The sequence below is a fragment of the Takifugu rubripes genome, chromosome 13 (assembly GCF_901000725.2).
Source record: "Takifugu rubripes chromosome 13, fTakRub1.2, whole genome shotgun sequence".
In the NCBI taxonomy this organism is placed as follows: domain Eukaryota; kingdom Metazoa; phylum Chordata; class Actinopteri; order Tetraodontiformes; family Tetraodontidae; genus Takifugu; species Takifugu rubripes.
This window is the reverse complement of record NC_042297.1, coordinates 3,595,822-3,613,892: the sequence shown is the minus strand read 5'-3', so window position 1 is coordinate 3,613,892 and position 18,071 is coordinate 3,595,822. Positions and strand designations below refer to the sequence as shown.

Below are 18,071 nucleotides of genomic sequence, written 5' to 3'. Positions count from 1 at the left end.
AGAAACCACACTATTCAGAGCGGAGAATGCTCTGTATGCAGGGGAACTGAACAAAATGAAGGCAAGCTTGTTCCTTTTCTTACCTTTGTAGATGTTATACATTCTGCAACCTTATATAGTTTCACTTTTACCATTTCCCCAAAAAAACAACAACCCCTGCTTCCATTAACAGCTACAGCGGTTAGGGACAAAAACCTGGAGGAAACCATTACTCTGTGTAATATGCATGGGAGACGTGTAACCACCTGCACCTTTTGACACAGTGGGACTAGATTTAAATAGGAGGCCTCTGGGCCAGCTTTGTTACCCAGGGTTAGGAAGAGAGAGAGAGAGAGAGAGAGGGGTGAAGGAGAGCAGTGCCTTTGGCTGTCGTCCCAGATCTGTTTAAGCTGTTGATGAATGGAAGGTGATGTAGGGAAGAACAGACTCTAAACTGCCTTCTGGGACCTTAAGCCCAGTCACCTCCACCATAATTTATTTTAATCAAAGACGGCTGTTGTAACTTGTCTGCGATAGCTGATCTGAAAGACAAAATAAACCTGCAGGCCCGCAAGAACACCCAAGGGTGCTTTCTTTGTGAGCTCCTGTCTTTTCCACTTCAGCCCTACAGAAACTGTGCATACTGTAACTCAGTGCTGCTGTGACTGATGCGGTGCGGTAACTGCAGCAGGTGAAAACAGTCCAGCGTAAGAGTCATCATTTCTAATCATTTGCGTTCGTTTCTGATGATTTTCTGTCTGGTTTTCCTCCACTTGACTGCCTCTTCCTGACCTGGAGGAGCAGCCGCTCTGCTCCGAGTGCCTCTCAGACGTCTGATCTGTATATGCGTGTGTTTTCCAGCTCAAATCTCTTTGCCACAACAGATTGGTGCAGCATCACTGCAGAGGCTGCACCGCTCTACCTCTCGAGAAGAAAAACCCTGCAATGCGTGAACCCCCCTTCACTTGAGGCAGCAAGTCTCCTTAAAAACGGTTGTGTTTCTGTGCGTTCTTTGTGCAGATGAAGACATCTGCAAGCTGTACTGCATTGCAGAAGACTTTGACTTCTTCTTTGCCATGTCCAGCAAGGTCAAAGACGGCACGCCCTGCTCTAAAACTGAAACAAATGTCTGCATAGAAGGAGTGTGTGAGGTACAGTGTCTTGCTTTATCTATCGGCAGTTGTGTTAAAATATTTTAATCTGATCATTTGCGGCACAAAGCTGCATAATGTCTGAAAAAAAGCTAATTTTAATGGTAAAAAAGCTAATTTCTTCATCATTTCTATATCATTTATACATATAAATATGAGAATGTATTACCTGTGCACTCCGTTTGGATATGGAGGTCTGTACCACACGTGTGCATGTGCGCTCACTTGGAAACCGGTTCACACTTAGTCAGGAGGGATGTAAAAGCAGAGTCACGGTCTAACAGCTGTCCACTTGGGCAGCCAAGACAAATGGTGATAGTGATATTCTGACAAGGCCTGTGGAGTCACCACGAGGCCAAAGCAACACAAATCACACGATGAACACTAAAGGACTCTCGGTTCTGAGCTGAAATGGAACTGGCAGCTTTTAGATTCCCACAACTGCAGCTCCAACCAGGGAACAAAGTAGCTCCAACATTCTCCTCGCTGATGGCCGACAGTGTGAAGTGACACGGCCGTTTCCCTGTCCACACGTTTTTCACGCTGTCACTGATGTTTGCACACACACATTAACTCACACATGGCTGAATATTAGCCTCAGCACCTTGCACTAATCTCTGTTTCACAAGCCCGTGGGTGCACACTTGGTCATTCGGAGCCGATGAGGCACACAGTGAAAACACTGTTTTGTCTGTCCCTCATGCAGATGCGGCATGTTGGACCACACAAAACACAGCTGGAACCTTTTCTTAAATGTAACCACATGTTTTTCCAAAAAGTTATCTAGACTGGGATGCACGGTGTGCTTGCTGGTGTTTTCCCTGGATTCAGCTTTAGGTTTCAACACAGGAGCCAGTGATTTGGCTGAAATGAGCCTCTTAGCTCTAGCAGTGTAGCACCAAACACTGAGAAGTCAATAAAATCTTGAAGCATCGCAGCGGCCCTCGCACTTGTAGTTCTTTACTTTGCAACTTCTTTTGACAGGAAGTAGGCTGTGACCAGATCCTGGGCTCCCAGGCCTCTCTGGATGCGTGCGGCATCTGTAAAGGAGACAACTCCACCTGCAAGTTCTTCAAGGGCCAATACACCCTTCAACACAGGGCTAACGGTAAGCTCGGCGGCGCTAACGTAATCAATGAATGAGCGTCTAAGCTCAAAGTTCAAACATATTTAACCCACAAGTGTCTCAGTAACTTATGGACAGTTTGAGGCCTTCTTTAGATATTTTTTGGCAAACTATTGAACATTTCACCTTCTCCTCATTCACATATAGAATATTACACCATGGTCGTAATCCCAGCTGGGGCACGAAGCATTCATGTCCAGGAGATGGCGGTTTCCACCAGTTACCTGGCTGTCCGCTCAATAAAGAAGAAGTATTACCTGACGGGGGACTGGACGGTGGACTGGCCAGGAAAGTTTCACATTGGTGGGACGATGTTTGACTACCAGCGTTCTTTCAACAAGCCCGAGAGCCTGTACGCGGCTGGACCCACTAATGAGACGCTGGTGTTTGAAGTAAGCCGCCACTGCTGGGTGAAGTCCATTTATGCCAATTGACATTGACAGGGTCTCTGACAGATCTGCAGCGCCTCTTTTTCATCTGTCTGCATATGAATAGGCTTGATTGAGAAAAGATGTTTGGTTTTTTAGGGTGAACATGGGCTGTTGTTGCTGTTTGCAGAGCTTCTGTGGGGAATTAATTGTGTCTGGTGATTAGTTATGTCGGGGGATGATCTGGGGATGGGCTGAATGCTTGGAAGAGTGTAATCAGGGAAATCTAGAACATGTTAGGGGCTTTAACATTCTGCTCTGTTCAGCGCGGATGTCTAATGGTGGTAGGGGTTAGAATGGAAGAAGATGTTAAGTTCTTTCTGACACCATTCTTTGAAAAAGCTCATTAAAGTACACTTGTACATGATGCCTACAAGACAACAGCCTTCTGTGTAGGTCCACTCCAATGAGTTAGTTCTCAATAAAACCCAGCCAGACACCGATGTAGTCACGAGTGGCCACCGCGGCCGACGGTCAGTTGGGATTTTGGGTAACGGCGAAATAAAACCTGGAATCAGCTTGAATCTCTGAAAGGCAGAGAAGAAAGGTGAAAAAGCAGGACAGAGAATCCACTTTTCCATGGGGTGTCGGAAGCCTTTGGCCGTCCTGAATCAGTAGAAAGCGACGTTGGACAGTTGTGTCCTCCTGAGGTAGAGCAGAACTAATACCTGACAAATGGCAGTGACATTATCTGTATAAATGGGGAGCTGTGGAGGGACGTGTAGGTGGGTCCTGTCTTCCCACAGTGTCCTTTAAGGGCTCCCCTCCAGCTCTTTTGTTGCTGGAACTCTGTGGTTCCATCCGGATTGATGTCCAGGAGGAGTAAGACTGACATTTGAGGATCTTGGCTGTTCATTTCTTTGGTCATCAGGAAGTGTCTGAATACTTTCGCAGCCATTTTATAACCTACATTTGTGTTTGTGGACGGCGCAGGTTTGGAGGGATTGTTGCAGTTGGCGAAGGACGAGTCCATTACTGGACCAGTTTGCAAACGCAATGGCTGCAGACACGCAAATGCTCTTCCCAAAGGAGGTTATTATTTCTCAACTTTGCGAAAAGACATCCAATTTCTTCATTCTTTAATGTCCTAATAATAACTTTAGAGCAGTATAATTAATCCGACCTTTAATTGATCTTCGTCAATGTCAACCTGTCACAAGCTCTTCCTGTCCGGAATTTGGAGTTAGACTGAAATACAAATGATACGTTGCGAGCGAAAGCGTCCAGTTGTGCCGCAGTATCCAGTATTCACCAACGCCGCGTTAAGCACGGCTTCAGCTGCTTCAGGACTAATCACGAAATCTAAAAAGGCTGACGCAGTTTTCCATGCCAGCACCGCTACAATAGAAACATAAGTTTCATAAAGCTTCTTGGTAGCGGTCTCACTGCATTTTGCCTTTTAAAGAGCTTTTTAAAGAGCTGATATTTCCTTGAACCCTGAGATTTAAGAGAATCCCCCTTGCTTATTTGTATTTCCCAGTACATCTGTCCAGCAGAGCGCTCAGCAGTATACAGCTGATCTGCAGATGACACGAGTATAATCGCTATAAGTATGTCCTGTAATTACAAAAAGGAGGAAAAGGCTTGATAGAGAGGGAGGAGGAGGGAGATTAAAAGATTAAGAATTCTGCAATTGAACTCTTAGGATGTGAGAAGTTAAGGTCACAGAGAATTAAAGGAGGAGAATCAAATGAGATGAGATTTCTTTTCCTCATCGTCATCTGGTTCACACATTCTCCTTAAACTGCTGCTGTCACAGATCGACCGAGGGCTACGGGAGAAGGGTGGGGGGTCGCTCCCAGACCCTCACTCAGCTTGAAGCCCTCAAAGAAAAACAAATGTCGAGGAGTGCGAGCGTAAACTGTGACAAGGCTCTCGCATCTGCGCGGCTACTCAGCTGGTGGTGGGGGAAGTAGCTAACACCAGGAACAGACGTAACACATGGATGAGGCCTTAAGAACATCCAGGAGATATTTCCCCCGGGATTGGTGCTCTTGTGTGGCGTGGCGTGGTGAGGTCATACCGGTCCGAAGACCTGCAGGTCCTAAACAAGCAGCAGCGTCCACAATTGACTTGATGAGCGCAGCGGTTGGTTTGTAAAAAAAATAAAATAAAAAAAAACCATCGCGGGCTGTCATTCCGAGGTTTTTCCTCTCGCCCCAGGACAGTCAGTGGAGCTCAGTCAGGACTTCTGTGTTCGAGCACGTCGGTGGGGAAATAACTCACTGCATGTTTAAACCCGTGCAGAGAAAGATGTCCAAATCACACCCGGCTCATAAAATCGGAATTTCATCTGCAGTATTTGACCTACAAAAGACAAGATGAGGTTTCTTCATCTCAAACTCGGTGCGTCGCCCCAAAAAAGTGGAATAAACACCAACAAATGATTATATAGCTGATTTTTTTTCCCTGGCCTCACCTGTCTCTAACTTGAGGACTGAGAGTTTGACTTTTTCCTCAATGGTTATTTGAACGTTAGTATCACTCACAAACTTAAGAATTTGTGTTGTTATTATTATTATTGTTGTTATTTAGGCTCGATGGCTGAATAGAGAAGAAGAACTCCTGAGAAGCCTCGATGTATTAGCACCAGATTGATCTTCACCTACGACAGGTTCATATAATGAAGATGCAGGTTTTCACTGTGTTTCTACTCATCGGCTCTCAATATTTTTTGCCAGACGTGCGCTTGTTTGATACGAGTGATCAGAAGATGAAAAGGTTTTTGTGTTTTTCATTCCAGAGCTGCATCTGTGATCCTTCGTCACACTTTAACGTCCATCTTTGACCCCTGATACTATCATTTATTTTGCACATCAAGACCACACTTAGGTCAAATTCTAGATTAATCTCAATTTCTAAGGAGTCTTTGGGGTCTTAGACAGCCAGCAAGACTGAGGGCAGGGATTTTACCAGCCACCCAAGGCCAGACTAATGGTCAACGTGGTTATTACATAAGCGCTCAGTATGTCTTCAAATTATATAGCAAAGATTTACATTCCCTCACTGATTTATGATTTAGTTCTCCTCCAAAAGACTGGATATAGCTTCATATGCTTGACATGAAATGAAGCTCACCTTTAGATTCCATATTAATTATCTTTGTGTCCTAAGATTAAAGCATAATCTGCCCTTGGATGCACTTGCTTTCATAAAATTCTCTCATCGGTGCCAACTAATTTGCGCAGCGGGTCTTAGCATGCGAGCCTAATTCTGTGTGATTAGACTGAAGCATTTGCTGTGTTTTGACAGCCATACAGAAAACAGATAACATGAGCAGACAAGCTCGCCGGGGGTTTTTAAGGTCTGACATGTGACCCTTGGCGTACGCCTGTCCGCTTTGGCCTCCGCTGTTCACAAGTCCACTTGTAGCACAGCGGTACTGTCTAAACAGACGCCGTTATCTGATATCAGGGATTTCCTTTCCGTGTTCCTTCGCCTCCTGTCCACCGTGTGTGGAACGGTTAGCAGTAGGAAGAAGGTGATCGATCCAGTCAGGAGGAGCACCCCGGGGCTGTTGACTGTGGATCAAGCCCAGGAGACAGTTGGCCTCCTCACTTGGACCGTTGATGGCAGATTTCGGGATTCACCCAAAAAAAACAACCTTGTCCTACGTCACTTAAGATTAAGTTGGGATATATAGTGGTCAGCCATCAGAGTGGCCAGTGATGGTTGGATGATGCTCATTAACCAGTGTAGGTCCCCCCGAGACCAACCGACCATCCAGAGTCTGACCCCAGGCCAGTTCTGCCTTTCAGAATGGGTTATATAAAATCCCTCCCCGTACCAAAAAAATCATCACAGGCCTGCATTAATAACAGCCTGATCCTTCTTTTTTTAATCAGAACGTCTGCTTTCATTCATCTGTTGGTTTCTGTTGGACCTGAACGTCCAGATCAACCTTCTACGCAGGAATCCCTGCAGTTTAACCAGCCAGTAAAAGCAGCACGGCCTACATGAGCCCAGCAGCTAGTTTGTTGGGTTCATGGGTACTTTGGGGAGAGCGTTTTAGCTGGAGATCTCCCAGCTCAGCGTCACCGTCCTGCTTCACCTTTAGCACCTTGTTATCAGCCTGAAATAGGAACACGATGGTTTGTTTTAATCTGCTGCTTTAATGTTTCTACAGTTTGCAACATGTGTCTTAGCTCCATTCCCTCCTCTGTGGGACCGTTTGCAGCTCCATCAGTTGATCAGGACATTATGGGATGCAGGGGTTTAATGATGCAAACAGTAACCGAGTGTTATTAACTTTTATGGCGGTGCGCGCTAAAGGCTGCAGCAGAAGAACGGCCTGGAATCTAAAACATGTCCGTAGTAATAAATCAAGATTCCCAGCGTCAAGACGGGAAGATCAGTCACATAATTAATAATAATTGAAATACTCGTTGCCATGACGCCACACCCGCAGCCTCTCCGCATAAAATATAGAGAGCGTCAACCAAAGTTTTAAAGCAGATGTCTCAAAAGAGTTGGAGAAAATGCTGTAAGAGCTCCTTGTGGATGTGAAGATACCTCTCTTTGTCCCCCTGACAGATCCTCCTGCAGGGAAAGAACCCGGGCGTGGTGTGGGAGTACACCCTGCCTCGCACTGAGAAGAAGCCCGACTACAGCTGGGGTGTTGTGCGATCCGACTGCTCGGCTCCCTGTGCTGGAGGTGAGACCGACGATGTGTGAACGCGGTGGAGGAGCTTAAGCTACGACAGCGTGTGTGTGTGTGTGTGCCTGCTCGTTCTTTCATTGTGTACAAGCAGAAACCCCTCGTTTAGCCCTCCGATGAGCAGCCAATTTTCCAGGAAGGGCAGGCCTGGATGGACCTTTGCACATGCTGAAGGAGCTTTATGTGCCGTTGTCAGAATGGGGCCCTGTGGGAAACGTTCATGACAGCTGAAGCAAAAGTGTAGAAGAAGAGATGTAAAGTAATCTGTTACTTTGGCTGCCAACACTTTAGTTACTCCATCTCTTTAGTGTGCTGATAAAAATCTGTTATTTAAAACCAGGTTTAGTGCGGTTTAAGCTAGGCACTTACCTGGTTGTCCAGTTTGTTGAGAGCTGCGAGACCCCCGACACACCGTCTTCCAATCTCGCTATCCTACCCGTTACGCCACCTACTTACAAGAGGAAGTTAGCCTCCAGTGATAATCCACGCTAAGCGTGCGTGGCTCATGGTACAGGCCTATTTGCCAAACACATGCTGTTCGTCATCTCCGAAACGTTTCCTCTTGCAACGCTATTGTGAAAACACGGTGCTTGGAAACACAAACAGGCGTAAGCTAATAACTAAATAGTGCGGAATGAGAATAAAACAAAGCCTTCAATTTCATCAAACTGATACTCACGGCTTCTAACGTGACGCCACGAAGACAGCGAGTTCACCGTGTTAATCCCCTCCCATCCGAATGGATCGAAGAAGAAAATCCAACATGGATAGCATTTATATGTTAGCCTAAGATTGCCTAAATCATTTAGTTGGCTACAGCTGGGATAATAGTCAAATATTCCAACAAAAGCAGAATATTTAATAGCCGATTTGATCCCCGTTGGTCACAAACAGGTACTTTTCATATATTGTGAGCAACACGAAGGTCCAAACCTTCTCTTGTACTTACAGAGGTTTTTAAAGGTCAATATAAAGTCCAAAATGGTGTTTTGGTTAAGAGAGTTTTGCCAGGAGCTAAGTGTGCACGCAGTTACTGAGTGTGTGTGTGTGTTTATTTTCACTCTGATCCTTCACTGTGCTCGCCTTACCCCGGGTTCTGTCTGTCTTTCACAGGTCGGATCTCCACAAAAGCGATCTGTCTGCAGGACCAGAAGGTTCAGGTCAACTCCACCATGTGTAATCCGTACACCAAGCCCATACTGGGCTACCACCTCTGCAACACACAGCCCTGCCCTGCATAGTAAGTGTGTGTGTGTGTGTGCGTGCATGTGTGTGTGTGTGCGTGTGTGTGTGTGGTGTAGTCTCTGTGGGCCATTTACTGTGGTCAGACTCCCCTCAGCTCAGCCTCTGTTCTCCCTTTTCCATCTCTGCAAGTCTTTATTTTCTACATTTTTCCCCCTCACAAGAAATAAAATCAAAATTAAAAAGCCAACATCCACACACGCTTTAGTGCACACCCCCCCGTCTTTTCGAGTCAAACTTTACTGATTTCATTTCAACCTCTTCTCTGTGGTTCCATCTTATTGTCAAGTGGATTTAAATCTTGCTGACCTGACAAAACGCACGTCACCCAGACTCGACTGTCTTTCGTCTAATTGTTCTATTTATATCGTCAGGGTTCGTTTTCCCGGCTCATCAAAACAGGCTGTTTGGCTCATTGTTTAGGTGAATGTGAACTCTGGCATGTCCCGACCTGCTCAACAACCAAGACGTACCCAAACACAAATATATTATTAAACCCAAGCGTTTGACATGTGCACAAATCCTTTATTTTGTCATTCCTGTCAAGGAAATGTGATTTAAGAGTGTTTTTTAAAGCGCACATCATGTACTGAAGGTAAACTGAGCCTTCTCTTCCTGGCTCTGGTTGTAGCCGAGGCCAGAAATATGTAGCTGTAGTATCCCTGAGCTCAGCTAGATCACCTCCATCTGCTAGTTTGGACATTTTTGCTTCATTGTATTAAATACCTCTACAATATTTTGCCCTGTTAGAGCTTTTGGTCCGTAATTGCTGTGTTTATATAATCTACCTTAGTGGAGGCTGCATTCACCTGTTTAAACTCTCATCCACACACAGGCTGCAGAAACCCATCAGGACAGATTTACACGCCTTCACAGCCTAACTAAATGAATATTATTGGCTTTATATTGCTTATAAAGGGTAATCAAAGCTGCTCCATCCCATCAGCGATGCTGATACCCAGACTTTGGTCTCCATGTATTGTGAGTACCGATCAGATAACAGTGTGAGAATGGTCACCGATACGTTTGGCCCCAGCGTCTCTAATACTTGATCCGGCTCCGTCATCAGATGTCTGATATCAGGTGGCAGCGTGAGGCAATTCTGTGCTTCAATCCAGCGAAGAAGGCGGCGCCGCGGCGCTTTGTTTTTTTATAGAAACCACACTGTGAAGATTATAAACACTGATGACGCTTATTAGCTGTGGGATGGAGTGCAGGGAGTTTTCTGACCTCGGTGTCTTTCACCTCCTGGCTCTGTTACGCCCCCTCCGTGACACGCGATTCAACCAACTATTCATTTATTCTCATCAAGTCACTTCAAGTTTCCAGCTCAACAACTGGGTTTGTATCGACTGCACCCAGTTGAGAGGCTGTAAAGGACACGACAGTGTTTCACCGCAAATTCCCAGCTCAGCGCGCCCTGATATCCTCATTCTCTGGCGTCTAGACTGCGTCCTGCTACGTTTTGTTAAAATATCTGTATTCTAGTCAGCAAAGAGGGAAATGAGGCTACAGGTTTAGCATGCTAACAGGCTGGAACAGCGTTGGATAAATGGCCTCTCCAGTGCGGCTTGTAGGCGGAGAAGCCAGAGCCAGGCTAATTTACAGCAGAGCACACACACACACACACACACACACAAACACACACGCACACACACACACAGATAATGTTTCAAAAGTAAGACGGTGGTAAAAAGAGAGCAGCTTTTTGTATGATTTTCATCTGTGTGCTCCCTCTCATCATTTAAGAGGGTCAGACACACGTCAGCCACACCTCCAACATACAGCTGCCGTCTCTCGCCAAGTTTTCCCACCACCCGTGATGACATTTCCTTCCTCTAATCTTGGCCATACCATTTCTCTTATCTGGGAGAGAGGTGTTAAGCAGTCTCGGGGCCGCCCGTAGCTTTCGCCTGAGTGTCAGTGCAACCCAGATAAAACAGCGTTTGACGCCCACGATGCTTTTCGTACCTTTGCCAATACTTTTCTCGTTGGAGGTTTTCGTTAAATAGCTAGCATGAACGTGTTAATGGCTACAATTAAAACCTGCATTGATGTGAGCGTGTATTTAAAGGAAAGGCCGAGAAAGGAGAAAAATTGGCGGTGAGGTGGGACGCCTGTGTGGGTCAGACAGTTGATTCCTGGTATTTCGGCCACCTGTATCTGAGGTGCTGACCGTCCTGCCCCTGAAACACTGGGACTCCTCAAGGTTCAGGCCAGACAGAGGCGGTCAACCCCCCCATAAGCACTCAGCTCATCACTCCAAGCTACTCCCCACACTTCTCTTACCTCAGCCAGGAGGAATGAGGGTGCTGCACTGCAGGGTATCAGCAGTGTTTCAGAATATTAATGAGCTTTGCTGGAGGTTTTTTTGAGGAACATGGTTCAATCTTCCCGTCCAAAAAAGAAACGCTCTTCTTACATTTTGACCTTGTTAAGCTTCACATCGCCTCCTTCATTCCCTCCTTTTCGCAGCACGATTGCGCTCTGTTCAGCATAGATGCGTTTAGGGAGGTTCCCGAGGGTCACACAGTGGGAACGACACCAGCATCAAGGTGAGACGTGTAGCGTCCCAGCCTGGCGAGAAAAAAAGGCCTGGAACTTTTCTGTAGGAACGACACTGATGGATGTCCTATAGTGCCGCCATTTATCAAATTTATTAGCAAACATTTTGTGAAGATGAGGTTTATTAGGTAAATTTAAACACCCTTAAAGGTCTGGCCAAGCGTCAGCTGGACTGATGAAGACATTTCTGCTCTCGTCTGAAAGGCTTCTTCAGCTCTGACCGGTTTGGTGGGAGTTGAACCTATTTTAGCTGGTGCAGTATGAAAGGTCTGGATTCCTGTGGCTTGATGTAGTGGTAGAAATGTCCAGGATGCCCTGAAATCAGATGATAAATCACAGTGAATGAAGGGAAGGCTCGACTGACCAAAGCGAAAAGTGCTGCCCTGTTTATTGTATGCACGGCTTGTGCATCCCAATCCTGCTCCTCAACTGTACATGCAGCTCGGTCAGAGGCGGTTTCGCAGTGGAGTGGCTCTTCGGCCACTTCTCCTCAATGATAGATTGTTATTTATAAGCCTGGAAAAAGAGTGGCAGCGCTCTCCCAAAAATCCCAAACCATTGCTTTTGGGTCTCGATGGTTCACATCTTTCTCTCCTCCAAATTGCAGTTCATTCCCGCCGCTTCGTTTGGCTGCGGTGTTTGACAGCAAATGAAAGCATTTTTCTCCGCTTGGAGCAGGTCGGCTGTGGTAGCACGTCCTCTCAAAAAACTGGACCGAGCCATCTGCCCATCTGCCTCTAAGCCTGTGGTTGTCACACCGCTTATTTGCAGTAATTTGCCCCTTCAGCCACGATGCCAAGACAGAAGCTATTTTAAAAGCCCCAACGGCGTTTTATCAGCGCCGGCCTCTGCCGTAGACGCACAAACGTCTGAGAGAACCGAAACACATCACAAAGGTTGGACAAAATGTTGTCCACAGAAAGATCCATATTTAAATTGACCTTATAATTAGAAGGTGTCTGATTGGCAGTAAAAGTGAAGAAAACCTAGAAAAGAAACAGCAACTTTATTTGTGTTTGTATATTTTAACCAGTAGATACAACAGATTGTCTCCTGAGAGCTGTCTCCTTTGATTAACTGTCATGGTGTCCTTTGCTCGCTCACCCAGAGTCTCTTTTGTCTCTCTACAGTTGGGCACCTGGAGACTGGGGTCTATGTAGTCGCTCGTGTGGAGGCGGTCAGCAGACCAGGCCGCTGCGCTGCCTGAGGAAGGTGACCTACCAGCGGGAGGAGGTGGTGGCGCACTCCCTGTGCCCCATCATCTCCCCAGCTCAGGTCCAGCCCTGCCAGACCCAGACCTGCCCCCCTGAATGGAGCACCGGATCCTGGTCACAGGTGAGTTTGTGTCCAAGATTCGCACTTGTGAGCAGAATCGAAAAAAAAAAGATTGATATATTTTTTCCCTGCAGGCTTAATGTGTCACGTTGTTTATTAGATATATGGCCGTGCGACACACACCTACACACACACACTGAAATGGAAGTTTCAAATGAAAATATACACGTTGCTGCCCTCTGTCGGTCGTACGGGGAATTGCTAGCAGCAGCGTTTCTGCTCTTCTAATGTCTCAGCAATTTCACTGTTACTCCAAACACGGTTTATTTTGTTACGACAACAAATATTGACCTTTTCCTGCAGTTAAGACTTGTAGCAAATGTGATTTGAAAAAACAGAATGCGTAAAAGAAAGCATGATAAATGCCACTTTGCTGGAAACATTATCCCCAATATATATATATATATATATATATATATATTTTTTTTTTTTTTATCAGAGCAGTGTGAACAGTTTCTTTGTAAGCAGTTTTAATAGAGGGTGTGACCTTTACAGTCGATTCCACTGTGGTTTCTCTCGAGTTATGAAAGGTAAGAACATCAGTCTCAGTCCAGTCGATTGTCATTCCGAGTTGTCATCGTTCTTCAAAAAGATCAATCCGATTCCTCGGTGACAAGAGGACTTCTGGGAGGCGTTTTATCGAGTGTGTATGTAGCGCAATCTCTCCAGCGATGTAAAAACCTGTTTGGCCAATGGATGCATTTTTTTATGATGACGCAGCAACTGCCCAGAGGGTTGTGGGCGCCAGCCCCAGGAGAACTTTGTCTCCGTGGTCCAATGTTGGGGTCATATGTAATCCAGGAGTTATTGGTCTATTGACTGTAATGTTTTTCCATAATGTGCCGGCATGACCGCTGACCTTTAGTTTGCCACGAGGTGCCCAAAAGGGTCATTTATGGTTTGCGCAGCCACAGTTTAACATCTGTTCATGCGGATTAGTGCTTTAACAAGCTGAAGGTCACAGAACCATTTGTGAAGAAGTTACAGACTGTGGTCATGCATAATCTACGCGGTAGCTCGTTAAATCTGCAAGCAGAGGTCGTTATAGGGGTTTTCTGTTTGCTCGTGAATGATTTTGTTATCCGTTTTCAGTGCTCAAAGACCTGCGGCCGAGGACTGAGGAAGCGAAGTGTGTTTTGCAGCAGCACCGACCCCGGGGTCACAGCGGTGGTGGTGCCTGACAGCATGTGCAGACAGCACCACAAACCCAAAGCCCAAGAGACCTGCGTCCTGCGGCGCTGCCCCAAGAACGAAAGGCTGCAGTGGTTTCCCACCCCCTGGGGAGAGGTAGTACAAAAGCAACAGTGAGACGCATTCCTCCACCTTTTGAGCATCTGGAGGAGAAATCTAACATTCTGACAGTGGCTTTTGAAGCTGTTTGTCGACACTGAGACATATTAAGTTATTGTTTTAGAAACCACGAGCTTTCAAGTCGTCCATTCAAAATAAATCAAAAATATCGTAAAGTCTGAATCCGTTCGGAGCCTCTCAGAAGAGCACAACATCGGGAGATGATGCCCCCCCCCCCCGAGCTTGTCAGAAACCATCTGACAGATGGGGAAATGTGAAGGAAACATGACACAGATGTGAAAAGAAAATAACGCACACCTGCAAAAGCAGCCATGTGTTCACAGCTCCGATGCAGCGACATTCCAGACATGGTAAATGGTAAATCTCCTGAAGCTAATTACCGAGATTTCAAGATTCCAACTTTTCAGCCACTTCAGAAAAGCGAGCGCTCATTTGCCTGACGCTGGAGGTAATTATGGTGTGTTCCATGAGAAGAAACAAGATAATTAGACAGTCCACTTCGTCAAGGACTCACAATTATTCCGAGACAGTTTGGTATCAAATCAGATTAGCGACAAATTGTTAAAAAGTGTTGTTATTGTTTTTCGTCGCATCATTTCCTGTTGAGGCTGTTTTGTGTACAATCGAAGGGTTACGTTTTGGATAAACATTGCAAATGTCCCACACCACATTTAGACTTGGATTGTGATAAATACTCACACACACACACACACGCACACACACAAACATATAATGTGTGACTTTACTGCGTCTGCACACACATTTGCAGTTGATTCTCTAAAATTGTCCCTCCTGCCGCTGCTGCGTTTCAGTGCTCCAGGTCTTGTGGATCGGGCTTCCAGAGAAGAGAGCTTCACTGTGGGGAGAGAGACCCAAATGGAGGGTATGTGCCTTCAGCTGCACCACACACACAAAGAGCCTGCTGGGTGATCTGTGTTCCAGCCTCTGAAATGCTACTCAACCCGGCGAAAGCTGTCAGACTCCCGTCGAGTTGACGCTGCGTCTTTTCCCGTGCAGGAATGTGGAGTTCCCCATACGGAGGTGCAGGAATATCGCCAGACCTCTGGTGGACCTTCAACGGAGCTGCAACCGAAGTCCATGCCCGGAGCCGAGCCACGCGGTCCCCGGCAGAAGCCCCTCCAGCGCTGTGGTTCTCGGCTGGTACTCATCTCCATGGCAACAGGTAGGTTTCTTTACTCCTGGAGTCCCTCATGTCAGATCTTAGACAGATTTGGTGCAGCTTCTGCTGAGAAAAACAAGAGTGCAAGAGCCTCCCAGCAAATCAAATGCAGGTCCAGCAGCCTGGAGGTCCTCCCAGCAGTTAAATCATATCGTGTCCCCTCGTCCTCAAATGTCAACTAGTGTGTAAAAGCCGTGTCGTGGGGGCAGTGTGTTTCCGTTTGTGTATTTGTACCAGTTTTAAAGGATCATCCAAGGATGGTACGGCCCTGAATGATATCAGATGAAATTAAATTCATCAAATTAAAATGGGGATTATTGCTTTTCAGCAGGACCAGAACCGGGCGATAAGACAGAAGTTTCCTCGGATTGAATGTTTCACATTTGGTCTCTGTTTGTTGATATTTTTCAATTGCTGCGAGCCCCCCCCCCTCCCCGGTTTGGTGAGGCCCTCTGGGTCAGATTTGACCCTCCAGGACCTGTAACTCTGACTGGACCCACTAAAACCTTAGAGGCAGGCTGCAGAACGTAGGTGGTGGGTCACGGACAAGTGGAGGGGATGCTGGCTGCAGCTCTCCGTTTTCTGCTGTTACTCAGCTGATCTAGCGTATTAAGCAAGAGCGGCCAGCTTCTTACAGCGGAGCATCTTATTCTGCTCGATGCTGATGTTTATCTTCTGTTTTCACCCGAGAAGATTGCTCCTGACAGCTTCCTGGAGGGCAAAAACATGCCAGATGAGATGTTTGTCTTCTTCTTCTCTGCATAAATGTCTTCTCTGTCATTTCCTCCACCTTTTATTAGTCGTGTTTTTCCACCTGCTCTTCTACATCGTGTCCTTTTGTGGTTCTCGGTGCCCTTTTTAAACTTTCTTCTCTGTCTGCTGCACCCCTCCCTCCACTGTTTCTGCGGGTCAGTGCTCCGTGTCCTGCGGAGGAGGAGTCCAGACTCGGTCCATCCAGTGTCTCCGGCAGGGTCGCCCCGCAGCTGGCTGCCTGCCCCACCAGAGACCCGTCACTTCCAGGGCTTGCAACACTCAGTTCTGCCCCGCTGCCCCCTCTGCCCCTGCACAAAGCTCTGGCCAGGCCTCAATACTCAAAGGTAAACACTTAAATATTCAATCTTTGAATATTTAAGTCGTTGTTGGACCCTTTTTTTGAACGTTTTTCTTCGCAACCTGGTGTATTATTGAATGGAAAACTCAAACCGCACGCTCTCTTTCTCGCTGTCGCGGCAGAGCCACAGTGCACGGACCATTTCAGCTGGTGTCACCTGGTTCCCCAGCACGGCGTTTGTAATCACAAGTTCTACGGACAGCAATGCTGCAGGTCCTGCTCCAGGAAGAGGCCGTAGATCTGCAGCAGCCCGTCTTCTGAAGGAGCGGCCGCCAGAGACCGCGCAGGAGCGCCGACTCGAAACACACAGAACCGAGCTCGACGCCTGTGTGTTTTCTTCCCGGACCACTTGACTAATGAATTCTATAAGGAGATATACAGAGATTGGAGGGGGGAGGGGGGGGGTAACTGAGAACCCACAGATGCTTTCTGCTGAGGGAGGCAATGTGGCTCCTGATGATCGTCTGCCAAAGCGGAGCAGCCATCGATCACTTCACTAATCTCAGCGGAACTGTAAAGACAATACAAATCACAGAGCGTCTAAAGACTTGTTGATATGATGTGTGTGTCTGTGTGTGTGTGTGTGTGCTTCATTCCCTGGTAAACCCTGTAAAGCCATGAAGAGAACACAAGTGGATCATAGAGTTTTCGGCTGTTTCCTCTGTGTCTGGTTTCATACTCCTGTATTTAAGTTATTTTGGTGATTTACGATTTTCCAACTGTCCGGTTTACAGTGGCTTCGCTGCATGTTGTTTCTTTAGGATTGTGCCAGTCACCTGCGTCCGGAGATTGGCCCGCGTCGGAGTCATTCGGAATCTGCAGTCTTCCACACACTCCTCAGCTCTTTTGTCTGCTGCTGCTGCTGACTCACAAGGACACGTTCGTCACGTCCGTGTCGAAGGCTTCAGAACCTGCTTATCCGTGTTTTTAAGAGCATTTTATCCAGTCCGACCTTGTAAATGGTTGTTTAATCTCTCATGTATGGTAATACAATTTCGTCATCATCCTGCTCGCCTCGTCTCTCCTGCTCTGTTTCGATCGTGACCCAACCCTGGACGTATAAATATTTGCACACTGGTCCTAAGATCCCACAGACATGTTTGGATATCGGCCATGTTCCTCTGCACTCGCAGACACCCTCATTCTGTTAGCAGGGAGCCACTCTTCTCACTGATACTTTAAAATATGTTTTTTAATGTGAAGCAGATCTGAAGCGCACCGACAGGAAAATGGTGCTTCAAAACCAGCAGCCCCACTCAGCCTGGCATCCAGGTGTGCCTCTACTCGCTAGGCTTTTCGAGATTTCCTCTGCCTTCATTAATATTCAGCTTTATTGGCAGAAAGGAGATGATTTATCGAGTTCTGAAGTTTTAATAAGATCCCAAGAAGATGACAAAACGTGCACACTCATGTTCTTTTCCATTTTCAACTCCCCAAATAGAACATGGCCGTTGTCTTCATTACTGTTTCTGACTCCGGTAACAAACGTCTCCTGGGCTGAGGCGAACCCAGAGGTTTGCTGTAACGTTATGGGCCTGGGGACAGGTTTGGCACCAAACTAATCTATTCATCGGTGTTTGTCGCAGCGTTTTTGCATCTTTTTTTGTCAATAATGCGTTAATAATCGCTAACATGTTTTTCTGCTGACTGCGCGCTTTAGCTAACTGTAGCCGAGCATTCAAATAATTTGATTTACTTTTCACACTAGATTGTTTTATTTTAATGATAAACTAGTTTCGTTTTAGCGGCTACTTTTTACTCTCTGTTCCGTTTTTCTTCAGTTGGAGACATTTGAGACTTTCCGAGCATGAATCGCGCTGAGATCGATTCCAGCAGTAGATTTCTGTTGCATTTAATGGTGCATGTGTTTTTTGAAGGTGTGATTATGCCGCCCTTTGTTGCGCCGCGGGGGCTGTGATTGCTCTTTAATCAGCCCCTATGCGTGAATCACGAAGCCCACATTGTCTCAGCTGCATGTTTACCAAC

General features: G+C 46.5%; 1 protein-coding gene across 2 annotated transcripts in view; it reads left to right on the top strand.

The window, feature by feature from the left end:
- The window catches only part of adamts18 (ADAM metallopeptidase with thrombospondin type 1 motif, 18), a 48,131-nt gene extending 31,037 nt beyond the window's left edge, over nt 1-17,094 (top strand). For both annotated transcript variants that reach the window (XM_029846058.1, XM_029846059.1), the window contains 11 exons: nt 1,000-1,130; nt 2,115-2,238; nt 2,404-2,648; nt 7,218-7,338; nt 8,455-8,581; nt 12,279-12,483; nt 13,576-13,770; nt 14,607-14,677; nt 14,812-14,977; nt 15,888-16,071; nt 16,208-17,094. In XM_029846058.1, the coding sequence (XP_029701918.1) occupies nt 1,000-1,130; nt 2,115-2,238; nt 2,404-2,648; nt 7,218-7,338; nt 8,455-8,581; nt 12,279-12,483; nt 13,576-13,770; nt 14,607-14,677; nt 14,812-14,977; nt 15,888-16,071; nt 16,208-16,323 (1,685 nt within the window). In that variant the 3' untranslated portion in view covers nt 16,324-17,094. The remainder of the gene's footprint in view (nt 1-999; nt 1,131-2,114; nt 2,239-2,403; nt 2,649-7,217; nt 7,339-8,454; nt 8,582-12,278; nt 12,484-13,575; nt 13,771-14,606; nt 14,678-14,811; nt 14,978-15,887; nt 16,072-16,207) is intronic.
- The last annotated feature ends 977 nt before the right edge of the window (nt 17,095-18,071 follow it).